The 17325-nt window shown below is 39.3% G+C and overlaps 1 protein-coding gene across 3 annotated transcripts in view; it reads left to right on the forward strand.

Annotated features, from left to right (window-relative positions):
- Window positions 1-17275, forward strand: part of GLMN (glomulin, FKBP associated protein) — a 41482-nt gene extending 24207 nt beyond the window's left edge. For 2 of the 3 annotated variants that reach the window (XM_032155360.2, XM_058439579.1), the window contains exons 8-19: window positions 3112-3299; window positions 4981-5034; window positions 6628-6658; window positions 6761-6850; window positions 8320-8361; window positions 8573-8646; window positions 10409-10493; window positions 11610-11719; window positions 12416-12479; window positions 15785-15896; window positions 16613-16695; window positions 17115-17275. In XM_032155360.2, coding sequence (XP_032011251.1) covers window positions 3112-3299; window positions 4981-5034; window positions 6628-6658; window positions 6761-6850; window positions 8320-8361; window positions 8573-8646; window positions 10409-10493; window positions 11610-11719; window positions 12416-12479; window positions 15785-15896; window positions 16613-16695; window positions 17115-17231 — 1050 coding nt within the window. In that variant the 3' untranslated portion in view covers window positions 17232-17275. The remainder of the gene's footprint in view (window positions 1-3111; window positions 3300-4980; window positions 5035-6627; window positions 6659-6760; window positions 6851-8319; window positions 8362-8572; window positions 8647-10408; window positions 10494-11609; window positions 11720-12415; window positions 12480-15784; window positions 15897-16612; window positions 16696-17114) is intronic. The other variant, XM_032155361.2, reaches the window with a different exon arrangement.
- The last annotated feature ends 50 nt before the right edge of the window (window positions 17276-17325 follow it).

A 17325-nucleotide genomic window follows, 5' to 3' on the forward strand; every position in this document is an offset into this window, starting at 1 on the left:
ATAGTTCCAGATGTTCAGAGATCTGGCATGGGATTAGGTACTGAAATGGATTAGAACTAAAGGTCACTAGAATTTAGAAATTGGGAACCATGAGAGTGGATGCAACGACTTGCTGCTTGATTGAAAAATAAATTAATAATAATAAAAGACCATGAGACTAGCCTGTTACAGGGGTTATCTGCATGAACATTCAATTTTCCCAGGATCATAGCAGGAATTGGGTAGAGAAAAAGATTATGAGAAGGTGCCAGAGTCTTCAGTGAATGTCAGGAAATTACCAGGAAGTCAGCATATGACAGAGAAAAGGACAGTATGTTATCTGCATCAAAGGAGAATGTGTTTTTGTTGAAAAGTACAGAAAAAGCCAATACTACAATACTATGCTAAGCCCCTACCTGTACTCCCCTACCCAACACCTGCCTTCTAGGCCCTGTGGTATAAAAGGTATGAGAATGAGCATCTCCTACCAGAAATCAGACAGGTTTAGTTAAAGCAGTGAAGCAGAACAAGCATCCTGTGAAGAGACTAAGGATGTAGTTGAGTGGTTCTAAAATCTCAGTAGAAGGAACATTGCAAGTAGAAAGAGCCAGCAGTAAGGATGCACATAGCAGTCTAGAAGTAGAGGTGAGACCAGCTAGGAGATGAAATGAGATGTCTTCTGTTCTGTGCTGGAGAAGTACTGGTAAGTGTGGTGTGGTTGGGATTCACGGGCCTCAGCCATCCTTACTTTGGTACAAGTTATTTTGGTACAGAACTACTGGAATGTCTCAAAGGCTGTAGTACAGGAACATTCCTGAAAGGACAAAAGCTGCCATGAATATTGAGAAGTTGTATGGTGGCAGGTACAACCTGGGTCTGAGCAAGACTGCTGGATGGTGTGTGGATAGATAGTGAAGACCCAGATTTGGGAACAGATTGGACCTCAGATATCCAGAGCAGCACTGTAGAATCTAGTTGCATATAATCATGTTTTAAAAAGGGTATCTTAGGCTGGGCATGGTGGCTCACGCTTGTAGGCCCAGGCCTTTGGGAGGCCAAGGTGGGCAGATCACTTAAGCCCAGGAGTTCAAGACCAGCCTGGGCTACATGGCGAAACCCCATCTCTATAAAAAATACAAAAAATACAAAATAAAAAAAAATAGTGGGCATGGTGGCATATACCTGTAGTCCCAGCTACTCAGGAGACTGAGGAGGGTGGATTGCTTGAGCCTGGGGAAGTCAAGGCTGCAGTGAGCCATGATCATGCCACTACACTCCAGCCTGGGTGATAGAGTGAGACCTTGTCGCCAAAAAAAAAAAAAAAAAAAAAAAAAAAAACAGGGCTACCTTACTCTGGAAAAAACACATGTAGCATTGGCTGAATAAAGAAATGGAGCTTCATGATTAAGGATATTTGGAATCAGAGTGCAATAAACTTTTTGTCTTGTAGCTATAACAAGAATGCATGGCTTTGAAAATCACTGCAGTAGTATATATTTAGCATCTGGTCGCTGAATAGCAGTCTCTTGTGACTGAGGATGATTTTCCATGGTTCTTTTTTGTATTCTGAAATGACTAATGGAACCATCTGGGATCAGCAGATTTTAACTCCCTGAAGGCTGGAAAAGACTTACTTGGCTTTATGATTCCCCACAAAGTCAGGCCCAGCACCTTGCACTTAAGGGTTTATTGAATAAAAGAATGACTTGTGTGGAAGTTATTCATTCTGCTTTAGCTATTTTTGTCATTCATTCCCTTTTAACTCTTATATGGTAGTTTGTTGTGACTTTAACTTTCTTACGCTTTTTTTGTGGAGCTGCTCAATAAATATTTGACATAGGTATTATGCCATTTTATGGCTCATCCAGTGTCACACAACTAGTAAATTGTAGAGCCAAAACTCATAATCAATGTCAGTGGATTCTGAAGGTAGGTGCTTTCCGGTACACTAGAATTAGTACAAGAGGCATAGGAGTGATCCTGTTTCCTGAGCATAAAGCTTTATTTAGCCCTGTGGTCCTACCCACTCATGCAAGGATGCTTCTCTTTCTCATCTCACATGAGAACCCTGATGACTGAGAGAGAGATCAACAGTGTTTCCTCAGGCCCAGCTGCCCTGCCCAGTGTTCCTGCATCCCACTCTCTACAGGCAGACAGTGTTAGTGGAGGGTTGTTCCTAGAGTATTCTTCATCTTAGTTGCTTTACCCTTCATATATTTGTATGTCTCACATTTCAGATTGCTCTCAAATATCCCTGAAGCACTTTTTTAAAAAAAAAATTGTGGTGAAATATACATAAAATTCATCATTTTAAACTTTTTTTAAACTGTGATTCTGAATTAATTTAGCATACTTCTGATGTATAAAATGCTATGTAAAATACGATTTTGCTGTTGGCTTCTGTATTAGTTTTTCATTGCTGTATAACAAATTCCTACAAACTTAGCAGTTTAAAACAGCATACCTTTGTTATCTCACAGTTTATGGATCAGGAGTCCAGTCACAGCTTAATTGGGTCCTCTGCTCAGGGTCTCACTGGGCTACAGGCCAGTTGTTGACCGGGCTTGTAGTCTTATCAGAAGCTTAACTGGGGAAAGATCCACTTCCAGGTTTCCTCCGTTGGCAGAATTCATTTCCTCCAAGCTGTAGGACTGAGGTCCCCATTTACTTGCTGGCTGTCAGCCAGGGACCACATTTAGCTTCTAGGAGCTGCCTGTAGTTGGTCCCTTGCCATGTAGTTCTGTCCATGAGCCTTCTCATAGCATGGCAGCTTAGTTCTTTAAAGCCAGCAAGGGAGAGTTTCTGACTCTCAGGGAAGGCCTGGACCCCCTTTAAAAATATACCTGATTAAGTTAGGGCCACCCAGGATAGTCTCCTTTCCTAATAACTCAAAATCAACTGATTTGGGACCTTAATTACATCTGCAGAAACCCCTTCACTTTTGTCATATAATCTAATCATGGAAGTGACATCTTGGCACATTCTGTTGGTTGAAAGCAAGTCTCATAGGTCCCACTCACACTCAAAGGGAGTGATTACACTCCCCTTGGTGAGAATACGGAGTTTGAATACGGGGTGGGGGGGCATCTTAGAGTCTGTGTACTATGGTTTCTTGTTTTATCCATTTCATAGGGTTTTTTATCAGCAATTGGACACCCTTTCCCCAAAATGATTTTTAATCATGGAAGGAAAAAGAGAACTTGGAATTACCTTGAATTTGAAGAAGAAGAAGATAAACAATTAGCAGACTCAATGGCTTCTCTGGCATATCTAGTATTTGTACAGGGCATCCGTATTGATCAGCTTCCAATGGTCTTAAGGTAAGAGTTAGTGTTTGGTTTATTCATGTATTCTAAAAGGAATTTCATAAAATTCTCATTTATCTAATGTCTAATATATGCATATTAACATACTAATACATTTTAAATAAATAATAAAGGCTATTTTTAATAAGAATGATCCCAGCTATAATCTGTTAAAGATAGCAGTAGACAAGTAATGAAAGCGGGGAGTGTTGAAATAGGTGTAAGGGAATGGTGGGGACAAGAATCAGAAGATGATAAACTGGGCTTGGTTTTGAGGTTTTTGAGACCACCCTGGAACTAGCCAGGTACCCAGGGGTATCATCATCTTTCCACTGGATGACTGCTGTAATCCTGAGTGGATATTTATATATCCACTTTTACTTCCTTTTAATTTAACACATTCTCAACATATCAGAAAGTGAAGCCTTAAAAGAAGTCCCTTACTGAAAACCCTCCAGTGGCTTTTTATTGCTTTAAGAATAAAGTCTTAATGCCTCTGCATAACTTCTGAGACAAACTTATGCCTGGTCTGGTCCCTGCTTAATTGACCTGATTCATCTCCTACCACCTTTCCTCGTTTACTATGCTCCAGTGACACAGACCTTTTGTTTCTTGTTTAAATGTTATGAATTTTCCTGCTATTTGGCCTTTGTATATGCTTAAAATTCTCTTTATCTTTAAATGTCACTTTCTGAAGAAGGCCTTCACTCACCACCCAATTTAGGTTGAATCCTTCCATTATAATTACCTTGACCTTGTCTTCTTTTCCCACAATGTTTATTAAAATTATTTTTAAAATGTATAATTTTATAATGTAATACCTTCTGGACTTTGAGTTCTATGATAATAAGGATTGTGTATTTGTCTTATAGGCATTGGGTATTTGTGTGAGTTTGTATATTTATATATGAATATACCTAGGAGTATATTTATGTAAATGTTGCAATAATGGCTATCATTTGCATGTTCACCATATATGAAACATTATGCTAATAACTTTATATGCATTATCTCATCCTTATAATAAGCCTGTGAAATAGAGCATTCTCTTATTTTACAGATGAAAATAACAGGCTTAGACAAGTTAATATACCACCAAAGATCTAACTACTTTGTGGCATAGGTGGGATGCAGATAGCTCTGTCTGACCCCAGAGCCTATACTCTTAAGCATCACATTCTATCACCAAAATAAGTTATACAGCATATGTGTATTAATTTGCTAGGTCTCCTGTAAAAATGTGCTACCAACTGGATGGTTAAAATAACAAATAGTTTGTCTCATAGTTCTGAAGGCTCCTTCTGAGGGTTGTGAAGGAGAATCTTCATGCCTCTCCCTCAGCTTCTGGTGATTTGCTCACAATCTTTGATGGTCTTTGGCTTGTAGATGCATTATCCTGTTCTCTGCCTTCATGTTCATATGCTTTTCTCCCTGTGTGCTTGTGTCTGTCTCCAAACTTTCCTTTTTCATAAGGACAACAGTCATATTGGATTAGGGCCCACCCTAATAATCTCATTTTAAATTGATTACCTCCATAAAAACCCGTCTCCAAATAAGGTCAAATTCTGAGGTACTAGAGGTTAGGAGTCCAACATATCTTTTTTGGGGGAGATACAATTCAACCCATAACAGTATGTATGTGTGTACATATCTCTGTGTGTGTATAATACATATATTTGTTTTGTTTCTATTTTAGCCCATTGTACCTTTTGCAGTTTAATATGGGGCACATTGAAGTCTTTTTGCAAAGGTAAGATCGTTTAGATGGTATCTCAAAGTGAAATAGTCATGTTAAAATAGTCCTTGTTAAGATCAGCAGAGACTGCCTTTTCTTTGCTACGCTTTAATTAATTAATTGGTTATTTTATAAAACAGCGAGGCAAATAACTCATGAGAGAGACAGAAATGAGTCAAAGAGGTTTTACACCAAAGTCTCTTTTATTTTAAACCTAATACAGTATTAAGATTTTGTCTTAAGGGCTTTTCCAGTCATCTGTTTCTAAGGTTTCTTCTCTTATTCCAAAAGTTGGTAAATTAAAACACCTCTACCCCACTGCATCCTCCTCCATCTTAAGGAAGGGCAGTCAATAAAAGAAGTTCATCCATATTTTTCCTTCATGGACATAGTCTGTGAATTGCATCAAAAGGAAGGAGGTGTCTTGACTTCCACCTTTTATAATTTAGATTAGATTATTGACAGTGATATCATTCAGTTACAACTCTTCTCATTTGAGGTGCTAAGCAGCAGGACTTTCTATTTAAAAAAAAAAAAAAAAAAAAAAAAGCCAGGCATGGTGGCTCATGCCTATAATCCCAGCACTTTGGGAGACCAAGGCGAGAGGATTGCTTGACCCCAGGAGTTCGAAACCAGTCTCTCTCTCTACAAAAAATATAAAAAATTAGCCAGGCGTGGTGGCGCATGCCCATTGTCCCAGCTACGTGGGAGGCTGAGGTGAAAGAATCACCTGTGCCTGGGAGATCTAGGCTGCAGTGAGCAGAGATCATGCCACTGCAGTCCAGCCTGGGCAACAGAATAAGACCCTGTCTCAAAAGAAAAAAAAAAAGGAAATTACAGAGTAACAGGTATACGTAATTTCTAGACAGAAATTAAAGAATTTCGCAAAACTGTATGCTTTGTTTTCTTTCACTATAACATGTAACATGTTTAAATTATCCCCTGAGATCAGTTAGGGCTTTGCAATTATCCTCTAGGAACACTAGTGACAGTTTATCAATCCCATCTCTTACCAGGTGAAAGAAGATTTGTAACATGGCAATGTCCAAAGCCTCAGCATACAAGGCAGGAATTTCCAAGGGTCTCCTGGCACAAGTAGTTACTAACTCTGTAAATTTGCTGTATTATGTATATCTTAATGATTTTATATTCATTACATTTAGTTTGTGTTGTTCATACAGTGATAATATGTATAGTTTTGATTCTAAGTCCTATATTCTTGAGATTTCCAAACTGCAGAGTCATCATTGAGTCTTTTTTTGAATAAAAAGAATTGGAAAGATTTTACAGATCAGTTGGAATATATAGCATTGGTTATATCAGGTATAGTTGGTTTCTTAGCACTTGTTGTTGAAGATCTATTGTTTTGAAGTTAGGAAATAATCCCTGAGTAGATTTATTTTGGTCAGATTTAGCAGCCTTAGTCAAACCAAAAGACAGATCAAAGATGGATTAAAACTTTTGATCAAGTTCTTCAACAGAATTTTTCCTTAATGATATGCATTTTAAAAGTGTTAAAATTTCAATTTTTGCTGTGTTTTTCATAGGATGAAGTATCATTCTAAAATAGTTTACAAATTCATGATAAATTTTAATATTATTTTTCAGAACAGAAGAGTCTGTTATCTCCAAAGGATTGGTAAGATGTTTGTTCCCATTATAACTTAAATACATAGTTATGTCAACAAATAACAGCTATTGACTTCACTATATATGTATCTGCATATATTTTAATCTGTAGGAGCTGCTGGAGAATAGTTTATTGAGAATAGAAGACAATAGTCTACTTTACCAGTACTTAGAAATCAAGAGTTTTCTTACTGTACCTCAGGTAAAGAAAATATGTATTCTAATATTGAAAATAGCCCTTTGCCTGTTCTGAACTTAAAGTAAGGTCTTTTCTGATTCCTTTCCCACTCTGCAACCTTTGAAAGCTCTGGTGTAATGCTGTCCAATAGAACTTTGACAATATGAAAGCCACTAGCCAAACTGAACACTTGAAATGTGACTAAGGAACTAATTTTTTTTTTTTTTTTTTTTTGAGATGGAGTCTTGCTCTATTGCCCAGGCTGGAGTACAGTGGCGCCATCTCAGCTCACTGCAAGCTCCACCTCTCGGGTTCACGCCATTCTCCTGCCTCAGCCTCCTGAGTAGCTGGGACTACAGGCACCCGCCACCATGCCCAGCTAATATTTTTGTATTTATAGTAGAGACGGAGTTTCACTGTGTTAGCCAGGATGGTCTCGATCTCCTGACCTCGTGATCCACCCACCTCGCCCCCCAAAGTGCTGGGATTACAGGCATGAGCCACCACGCCCAGCCGGAACTAAGTTTTAAATTTAAATTTTAATTTATTTAAACATGAATAGCTATTAGAGGCCACCATTATTGATAGCACAGCATCCAGTAGAAAAGCATAACTTTCTTCTTTTAACACTTTATTTCTGTAGGGATCTTGGAAAATGAAGCTCCTTTATGTTTCTCATAACTGAAGTTCTCAGGACTCCATCTAAGGCATCCACTGACTCATTACCAGAAAGACTAATATACATTTTGTTTTTCCCTCTTATGGTTTATTTTGTCCAGTACTCTTTGTTAGTTATGATATCCAAGGAAACCCTTAGATTTCAGTGTGGGAACCGGTTTTCCTAATATTTAAATAGAAAAACATGGTTTTTGTTAACATATTGTTTGATTGTTTTTAATTAATAAATATTTCTGTAGATTTGATTTCATTTTCTTGCCACTGTAGACATAATCGAAAATTATCATTTGCTTTTATAAGTACACTGTGTGACACTCTACTCAATATCACTTAAAAAATCAATTGTAGGCCGGGCGCGGTGGCTCACGCTTGTAATCCCAGCACTTTGGGAGGCCGAGGCGGGCGGATCACGAGGTCAGGAGATCGAGACCACGGTGAAACCCCGTCTCTACCAAAAATACAAAAAATTAGCCGGGCGTGGTGGCGGGCGCCTGTAGTCCCAGCTACTCGGAGAGGCTGAGGCAGGAGAATGGCGTGAACCCGGGAGGCGGAGGTTGCAGTGAGCCGAGATCGCGCCACTGCACTCCAGCCTGGGTGACAGAGCAAGACTCCGTCTAAAAAAAAAAAAAAAAAAAAAAATCAATTGTAGTTAGCTTTCTGGAATGGAAGGCTTAGAGAAAAACCAATTTACTTCACTTTTAAATCTCCTACCCTCACTTCTTTGAATTTTTAGTATCCTATTGATGTATCATAGTTGTTTGTTTACAGTCAGTATAATCTGTTTACATCTGAATTTTACATTTTTTTATTTCCAGGGCTTAGTGAAAGTAATGACACTTTGCCCCATTGAGACACTGGTATGTAAATGTTTGGTGACTAAAGAATAATGAGTTACAGTGAGAAAATTTGACAAATAATTTAATCTTCTTTTTAAAAATTTTAATTTGTGAAATTTTTATATATTTAGGAGGTACAAGTGTGGATGTGTTACATGCATAAAATGGATAGTGATGAAGTCTGGGCAATCTTTATTCATTTTATATAATAATATTATTTGTTCCATTTTAGAGGAAAAAGAGTTTAGCTATGCTTCAGCTGTATATTAACAAGCTGGATTCACAAGGCAAATATACATTATTTAGGTATGTATCAAGCATGGCTAATTGCTAAGTGTGTGGTTGATTAAAAGTCATGTTAATGCCATGTAATTGTTTTAGGGCATAGTATGTTGGTATGTTTTACATGTAATTCAACTCTGGTTGGAAGCCATATTATAAATTCTCAGTGATGGCTAGAGAAAGGGTTAATCAAATATTTCAGATACATACTATATATATGTCCATATTTTGTATGAATAATAGTATATATTGCAGTTCAGTCAATTGGAATACTCTTAAATTTGAAATAGACTTAAAAATAATTAAACTGAGATTGATGATGCTCCTGCTGGAACTTTATGTATGTCACTGATCTCCATTACTCACAGTTCAAATTGATGGCTCTAGAATTACAACTTTGATAGGCTATGCACTATGTTAATAGTAAGAGTTTACTAATAGTGCTCTTTGAGGTGGATAAGATTCTAGCAACTCTCTAAGTTAAAGATTGGTAAACTTTCTAATTTTCTGTGAAGAGCCAAATAGTAAATATAGGTTTTATGGGCTATATAGTCTCTGTTGCAACTGCTCAACTTTGACTTTGTATTGGGGATGGGTGTGTTCCAGTAAAACTTTATTGATAAAATTGGGCAGCAGGCTGGATTTGCTAAAATGTCTTACTTGGGATTGGCCAATATTGGCACTGTTCTTTTTTGAGGGGTGCAGCAGTGTGATCATGGCTCACTGCAGCCTTGACCCTTGACCTCCCAGCTTCAGGTGATCCTCCCACCTCAGCCTCCAGGTAGCTGGGACTACAGGTGCATGCCATCATGCCCAGCTAATTTTTTTGTGGAGACAGGGTTTTGCCATGTTGCCCAGGCTGGTCTCAAACTCCTGGGCTCAAGCGATTCACCCACCTCAGCCTCCCAAAGTGTTGAGGTGATACGCATGAGCCACCATGCCCAGCCAACACTCCTGATCCTATCTTTTCTGGTTTTCTATTGACAGAGCAAGTTTACGAAATCTCAATTCTTAGATATTATACCAGCTTTCCTGTTCTGTTCTATCTCTATCTCTACCAATAAATCCCCACTTTTTCTTAAGCTAGTCATATCTAGTTTTTTCTTTGCAATTAAGCTACTCTAGCACTAGACTACTTTCACAGGAAATAATTTGGGGATTTTTTAGACCATTATATTAGTGCCCTTTCTTGCCATGTTAAATTATTGTAACTATGTTCATAAAAATATTCAAATTTGGTTTGATAGAAATGGCTTGTTGGAAGATCCAATTATAAATAAGTATTTGCCGGCTGGGCGCGGTGGCTCATGCCTGTAATCCCAGCACTTTGGGAGGCTGAGGTGGGCGGATCACAAGGTCAGGAGTTCGAGACAAGCCTAGCCAACATGGTAAAACCCTGTTTCTACTAAAAATACAAAAAATTAGCCAGGCATGGTGGCAGGCGCCTTGTAATCTGAGCTACTCAGGAGGCTGAGGCAGGAGAATCGCTTGAACCCAGGAGGCGGAGGTTGCAGTGAGCCGAAGTCGTGCCATTGCACTCCAGCCTGGGTGACAGGGCGAGACTGTCTAAAAATAATAAAGATAAATAAGAATTTACCATTTAGTGAGAGCAATAACTATTACAGGTGACTTTGTAATTGGTTGATCACCTTGCTAATTACCATTACTGTGGGTTTTTATTCCTAGAAATAACATATGGCCTCTTTGAATTTGTAAAACTTTTATCACCATTTAATTCTAATGCTGTCCAGGATAATTTCACATCTAATGTAATTTTGCTTTCAAGGTGCTTACTGAATACAAGTAATCACTCAGGTGTGGAGGCTTTTATTATTCAAAATATCAAAAATCAAATTGACATATCATTAAAGGTAAGAACATAGCCAAAGTGTCAATTACCAATTTATTTCATAGGGTATATTTATTCATATGTAGAATACATTAATGTGAGTTATTGCTCTATCTCTAGTATTACTATTACTTAAATACTATTAAGGCATATTTTTTTCCCCTATTTCTACTGTGTTTTAAAAACTCTGAATTTGGAAATTTTGTTAATTATAAATTTAAATTGTATTCTTTGAGCTTTTTTTTTTTTTGAGACAGGGTTTCACTCCTATCAATCACCAGATTGGAGTGTGGTGGCACGATCTCGGCTCACTGCACCCTCCACCTTCTGGGCTCAAGCAGTCCTCCCAACTCAGCCTCCTGAGTAATTGGGACTACAGGTGCCCACCACTGTGCCTGGCTGAATTTTAATTTTGTAGAGATGGAGTTTCACGGTGTTGCCCAGGCGTGTCTTGAACTCCTGAGCTCAAGTGATCCACCCACCTTGGCCTCCCAAAATGCTGGGATTACAGGTGTGAGTCATCACACTGGGCCTCTTTGAGCTGATATTGTGGCTTATTTTTGCTTTGTTATATGCTTCTGAAAATGAATGGAAACTTAAGTCTCTTCTGTTTCTGAGTGCTCAGTAATTCTAAATGGAAAACAGAGTGACCAGTGTTCTCAAACTGGCAGGGTTTGTTCCTGGTGTCTGGAAAGTGAATGAAAGTATGGAAATTAGGGCCGGGCGCGGTGGCTCACGCTTGTAATCCCAGCACTTTGGGAGGCTGAGGCGGGCGGATCACGAGGTCAGGAGATCGAGACCACAGTAAAACCCCGTCTCTACTAAAAATACAAAAAAATTAGCCGGGCGTGGTGGCGGGCGCCTGTAGTCCCAGCTACTCGGAGAGGCTGAGGCAGGAGAATGGCGTGAACCCGGGAGGCGGAGCTTGCAGTGAGCCGAGATTGCGCCACTGCACTCCAGCCTGGGCGACAGGCAAGACTCCGTCTCAAAAAAAAAAAAAAAAAGTATGGAAATTAAAGTTAAAAAATGTATTTTAAATGTGTAATTCTTTATTTTTGTAGTGTCAAGGTATTAGAAAAACACATGAATTATCAAGCTATTATTTAAAGCCTTTCTCAATTTTTCGTTTGCTTTTCAGAGAACACGTAACAACAAATGGTTTACAGGACCACAGTTGATTTCCCTTCTTGATTTGGTACTTTTTCTCCCAGAGGGTGCGGAAACAGATTTACTGCAAAACTCAGATAGGTGAGGTGACCATTACTAAAGTTCACATAGTAAATTCAGAATAACATGTGAGACATCTGCTTAGGGGACCTAAAGTAATACAATGTCTTTTCCTGTGATTTCATGATCTATGGCTAATACATTAAGTTACATATTTTTCATATTTAAGTGATTTGATAATGTGTAGAAACAAAATAAAAAGCTCCTCTTTCTAGATGAATGACCAACCCTATGATTTGATAGCTTTTATGTACCCAGCATTCCATAGAAATTTGCAATGACAGCATTTGGGACTTAAAACTAAAAATCTGTGTATGTAATTTATGTGTTTAGGTTTTGTTGTTTTATTGTTTTCCAGGTCATTTTTTTTTTTCATGTATAACATATAATCAGTTTCAGTATATGGGAATGGATATTGAGAAATGGTTAAAAGCATTTAAAAAGTAATCTTAAAATTCAGAAAGCAAGAGATGATGCTCTCAAATATTAAAGATAACAAGGCTTTCTTTAAACAAGGATAATAATTTTCACAATTGTATGATTTGAACTTAAATGGAAAACAAGAATGATACGTTATTACTACTCAAAAAGATATTAATGGAAATAGTTTCTATTGGCAAACCTTATTATAAAAATATGCCCAAAGTTTTAGCTTATTGAGATTGCTGTTGACTATATAAAACCATACTGTAAGTAATATATATTTTTAATTAACAGGATTATGGCTTCGTTAAATTTATTGAGGTATTTGGTTATCAAAGATAATGAAAATGACAATCAAGTAAGTGAAGTATTTGAAAAGAAACTGTGAGTATATTCAAAAGGCATAAGGAATGTTTCAGATATTCAGTACCTAAAGCCAATATTTAATATTTTACCCAGCTATGGCCGGGCGCAGTGGCTCACGCCTGTAATCCCAGCACTTTGGGAGGCCGAGGTGGGCAGATCATGAGGTCAGGAGATCGAGACCATCCTGGCTAACACAGTGAAACCCCGTCTCTACTAAAATTACAAAAAATTAGCCGGGTGTGGTGGTGGGCACTGTTGTCCCAGCTACTTGGAAGGCTGAGGCAGGAGAATGGCATGAACCTGGGAGGCGGAACTTGCAGTGAGCCAAGATCGATGGCGCCACTGCACTCCAGCCTAGGCAACAGAGCAAGACTCCATCTCAAAAAAGGAAAAAAAATTATATATCTATCTATCGATATCGATATATATATATAGAGATATCGATAGAGAGATCTCTATCGATATAGAGATATCGATAGAGAGATCTCTATCGATATAGAGATCTCGATAGAGAGATCTCTATCTGTATCGATAGAGAGATATCGATAGATATCTATATCTATACATATAGAGATATCTATCTATCTGTATCTATAGATATAGAGATATCTATCTGTATCTATAGATATAGAGATATCTATGAGTCTCTTTTTTATATAGATATATTTATATTATAGTTATAAGATTATTATATATAAGAGATATCTATAGAGATATCTACCTATCTATATCTATAGATATAGAGATATCTATAGAGATATCTACCTATCTATATCTATAGATATAGAGATATCTACCTATCTATGTCTATATCTATAGAGCTATCTATATCTATATCTATCTATAGAGATATCTATCTATATCTATAGAGATACCTATCTATATCTATAGAGATATCTATCTATAGAAATATCTATATATAGAGATATCTATCTGTATCTATAGAGATACCTATCTATATCTATAGAGATATCTATATCTATAGAGATATCTATCTATCTGTATCTATATCTATAGAAATATCTATATCTATAGAGATATCTATCTATATCTATATCTATAGAGATATCTATATATCTATAGAGATATCTCTATATCTATAGATATCTCTATATCTATAGAGATATCTATCTATATCTCTAGAGATATAGATAGATCTATCTATATCTATATAATTTTACCCAGGTATAAAGGCCGGGAAGAGTGCCAACAATTATTCTGAAACCTGAAGTTAATTCCCAGGAGCATTTACTACCCCACATCCAGCTTTCCTTTCCCTTTCCATTTCCTATTGTATGTCTGCTTTCTTGCTGAAAGCACTTAGTCCTGTTGGGTAGATAAGTTGCAGGTCCTAAGTCAACTAACCTTGTGGAGCTCAATATACATATGGTGTCTTGTTCAGTTTCCTCCACCTATAGTTCATGAGCTATATAAAATCATCTGATATTTTACTCTTATTTTTTTTTTTGCACACAAAACAATAAACATTTTCTAAAAATACATACAAACAAAAAGATGCATATCAAACATATTAGGAAGGTTGCACATGGGAAGATGGGGTATAGAAATGGGGGGTGGGAATTAAAGAAAATAAATGAGAGAGGGACTTTGTATGGATCAGTGATAATAACTCAATCCTCCATTTGACAAAGAAGGAGGAGAAGGAAGAGGAAGAAAAAGAAAGTGGGATAAAGGATCAGAAAGGGAGGAAAATAGAAAAAATTAGAGTATGACTCCAGGGTAGACCTCTTTTGTTGTCACTGGGTTGGTTGGTTGGTCTGTTGTATTTTTCCTATGTTTCGCCATGTTGGCGTCGAACTCCTAGCCTCAAGTGATCCACCCGCCTCGGCCTCCCAGAGTGCTGGGACCACAGGCGTGAGCCACCACGTCCAGCCCCCACATTGCGTCTGGCCTCCGTGGTAGACCTCCCAGACGGGGCGGCCGGGCAGAGATGCTCCTCACTTCCTAGACGGGGAGGCGGCTGGGCAGAGGCGCTCTTCACTTCTTCCCAGATGGGGCGGCCGGGCAGAGGCACTTCTCACTTCCCAGACGGGGCAGCCGGGCAGAGACGCTCCTCACTTCTTCCCAGATGGGGCGGCCAGAGGCGCCCCTCACTTTTTCCCAGACGGGGCGGCTGGGCAGAGGTGCCCCCGACTTCTTCCCAGATGGGGCGGCCGGGCAGAGATGCTCTTCACTTCTTCCCAGACGGGGCGGCTGGGCAGAGGTGCTCCCCACATCCCAGACGGGGCGGCCGGGCAGAGGCGCTCCTCACTTCTTCCCAGACGGGGCAGCCGGGCAGAGGCGCTCCTCACTTCTTCCCCGACGGGGCGGCCAGGCAGGGGCGTTCCTCACCTCTTCCCCGACGGGGCGGCCGGGCAGAGGCGCTCCTCACCTCTTCCCCGACGGGGCGGCCGGGCAGAGGCGCTCCTCACCTCACAGACAGGGTGGCGGCCGGGCAGAGGCGCTCCCCACATCCCAGACGATGGGCGGCCACGCAGAGACGCTCCTCACATCCCAGACGGGGCAGCCGGGCAGAGGCGCTCCTCACATCCCAGACAATGGGCGGCCAGGTAGAGACGCTCCCCACCTCCCTGACGGGGCAGCGGCCGGGCAGAGGCTGCAATCCCAACACCCTGGGAGGCCAAGGCAGGCGGCTGGGAGGCGGAGGCTGCAGCAAGCCAAGACCACGCCACCGCACTGCAGCCCAGGCAACACCGAGCACCCAGTGAGCCAGACCCCGTCTGCAGTCCCAGCACCTCGGGAGGCCGAGGCGGGCAGACCACTCAAGGTCAGGAGCTGGAGACCAGCCTGGCCAACATGGCGAAACCGCGCCTCCAGCCAAAGGAGAAAAACCAGGGAGGGGTGGTGGCGCGCGCTGGCAATCCCAGGCAGGCTGCAGGCCGAGGCAGGAGAATCGCGGGAGCCAGAGGCAGGGAGTGTGCAGCGAGCCGAGTACACTCCAGCCTGGGCAACAGAGGGAAGAAAAGAAAGAAAAAGAGGGAGGGAGGGAGGGGAAAGGAAGGGAAAAGGAAGGAAGCTAAAACTTAACAAGTTAATAGATCTCAAAACCAGGAGCTATCCAAATGGTGCAGTGATAAGCGTAGTGCCCCAAGTACATTTTTCTTTTAATTGGTATTCACATAACTAGATATAGTAATAAATATATTATTAAATAGTGAAGTCCATTGTGAAAAGCAAGGGCCATGTTTTTTTTTTGTTTGTTTTTTGAGCTTTTAACACGTTTAATAGTAGGCAGTCAATCATTGTTGAACTAAATAACTCTTTCATTCTTAACAGACTGGATTATGGACAGAACTTGGAAATATTGAGAATAATTTCTTAAAGCCACTTCATATGGGACTTAATATGTCAAAAGCACATTATGAAGCAGAAATTAAAAATAGCCAAGGTTGGTAATGTGCAATTTTGTTTTCAGTTAGGTCTAAAAAGTAGTCCAATTTTGGAACTGTCATTCAAATTTAAGAACTTTTTAAAAATCTTAATTTAGAGACCATAACAGCTAAGCCATTTTATTTATAGTTAAAATTCTTAGCAGATCTATAAGCTAATTTACCTAAAATCAGGTTAATGAAGACTTAAACCATTGTAAAGCCTCAAGGTCTGATTGAGAATCTGTATTACAGCTGTTTCCGTTCAGGTACCATTCCTTTGGTATTGCTGGGTCCACTCTCCATCTCACCCTCAAGTAAATCCATACAAATTATGAAAAGAATCTTAGATCCAGAATTTTTTTAAGTCAATTCTATAATAATCGTGTGATCTCTTCCATATATCTGTGGTGGTGCTTTTATAAGCATTACCAGAAATTTTGTTTTTAGTATAATGGCTATAATTCTGATTATATACTGAAGAAAATAGTTTCATGAATCCTATACATGCCAAAATAATGCTATTTATCTAAAGAAAATAGCACATGTTGCAGAATTTTGATATTTCATTCTATTTGCTTATAGCTTAAATATACCCTGAGCTGTTAAACAGTGGACTTAATAATTTATGCAAATAACTGACAAGTTTTAAGTTAGTGAATGAAAGTAGCTTATACATTTGTTATTGAAATCTGAGCGTTAAGTGTCACACATGATATTTTTTCTTCTCTTACAGAGGCCCAGAAATCTAAAGATCTTTGTTCTATAACTGTAGGTGGAGAAGAGATCCCCAATATGCCTCCTGAAATGCAGCTTAAGGTGATCTGAAATTTTCTTTTCTTTCCTTTTTCTTCTTTAGAAACGGGGTCTTGCTATCTTGCCCAAGCTAGAGTGCAGTGGCATGACTGTGGCCCACTGCAGCTTCAACTCCCTGGGCTCAAGTGATCCTCCCACTCAGACTCCCGATGAGCCAGGACTGCAGGTGCACACCACCATGCCTGGCTAATTTTTAGTAGAGATAGATAGGGTCTCACTTATGTTGCTCAGGCTGGTCTCCAACTCCTGGCCTCTAGTAATCCTCTCACCTCAGCCTCCCAAAGCACAGGAATTACAGGTGTGAACCACTGTACCTGGTCTTAAATATTCCTAAGCTACCTCCAGCTGAAATCTTTTCTATGTTTTGCTTTGTTTTGCTTTAAAGGCAGCATTAATAACATTACTTTTTCTTGGTATTGCAGGTCTTACATTCAGCTCTTTTCACATTTGATTTGATTGAAAGTGTTCTAGCTCGAGTGGAAGAACTCATTGAAATAAAAACAAAGTCTACCTCTGAAGAAAATATTGGGATAAAGTGAAAGTTCCACTTCCTAAATAAAAACTAATAAAATATAGTACTTTCCATTATGATTTATTTAATACCTTTATAAAAATTTTTCTGTAAAAATTTAC

This window comes from Hylobates moloch, unplaced genomic scaffold (assembly GCF_009828535.3).
Source record: "Hylobates moloch isolate HMO894 unplaced genomic scaffold, HMol_V3 SCAFFOLD_5, whole genome shotgun sequence".
In the NCBI taxonomy this organism is placed as follows: Eukaryota; Metazoa; Chordata; class Mammalia; order Primates; family Hylobatidae; genus Hylobates; species Hylobates moloch.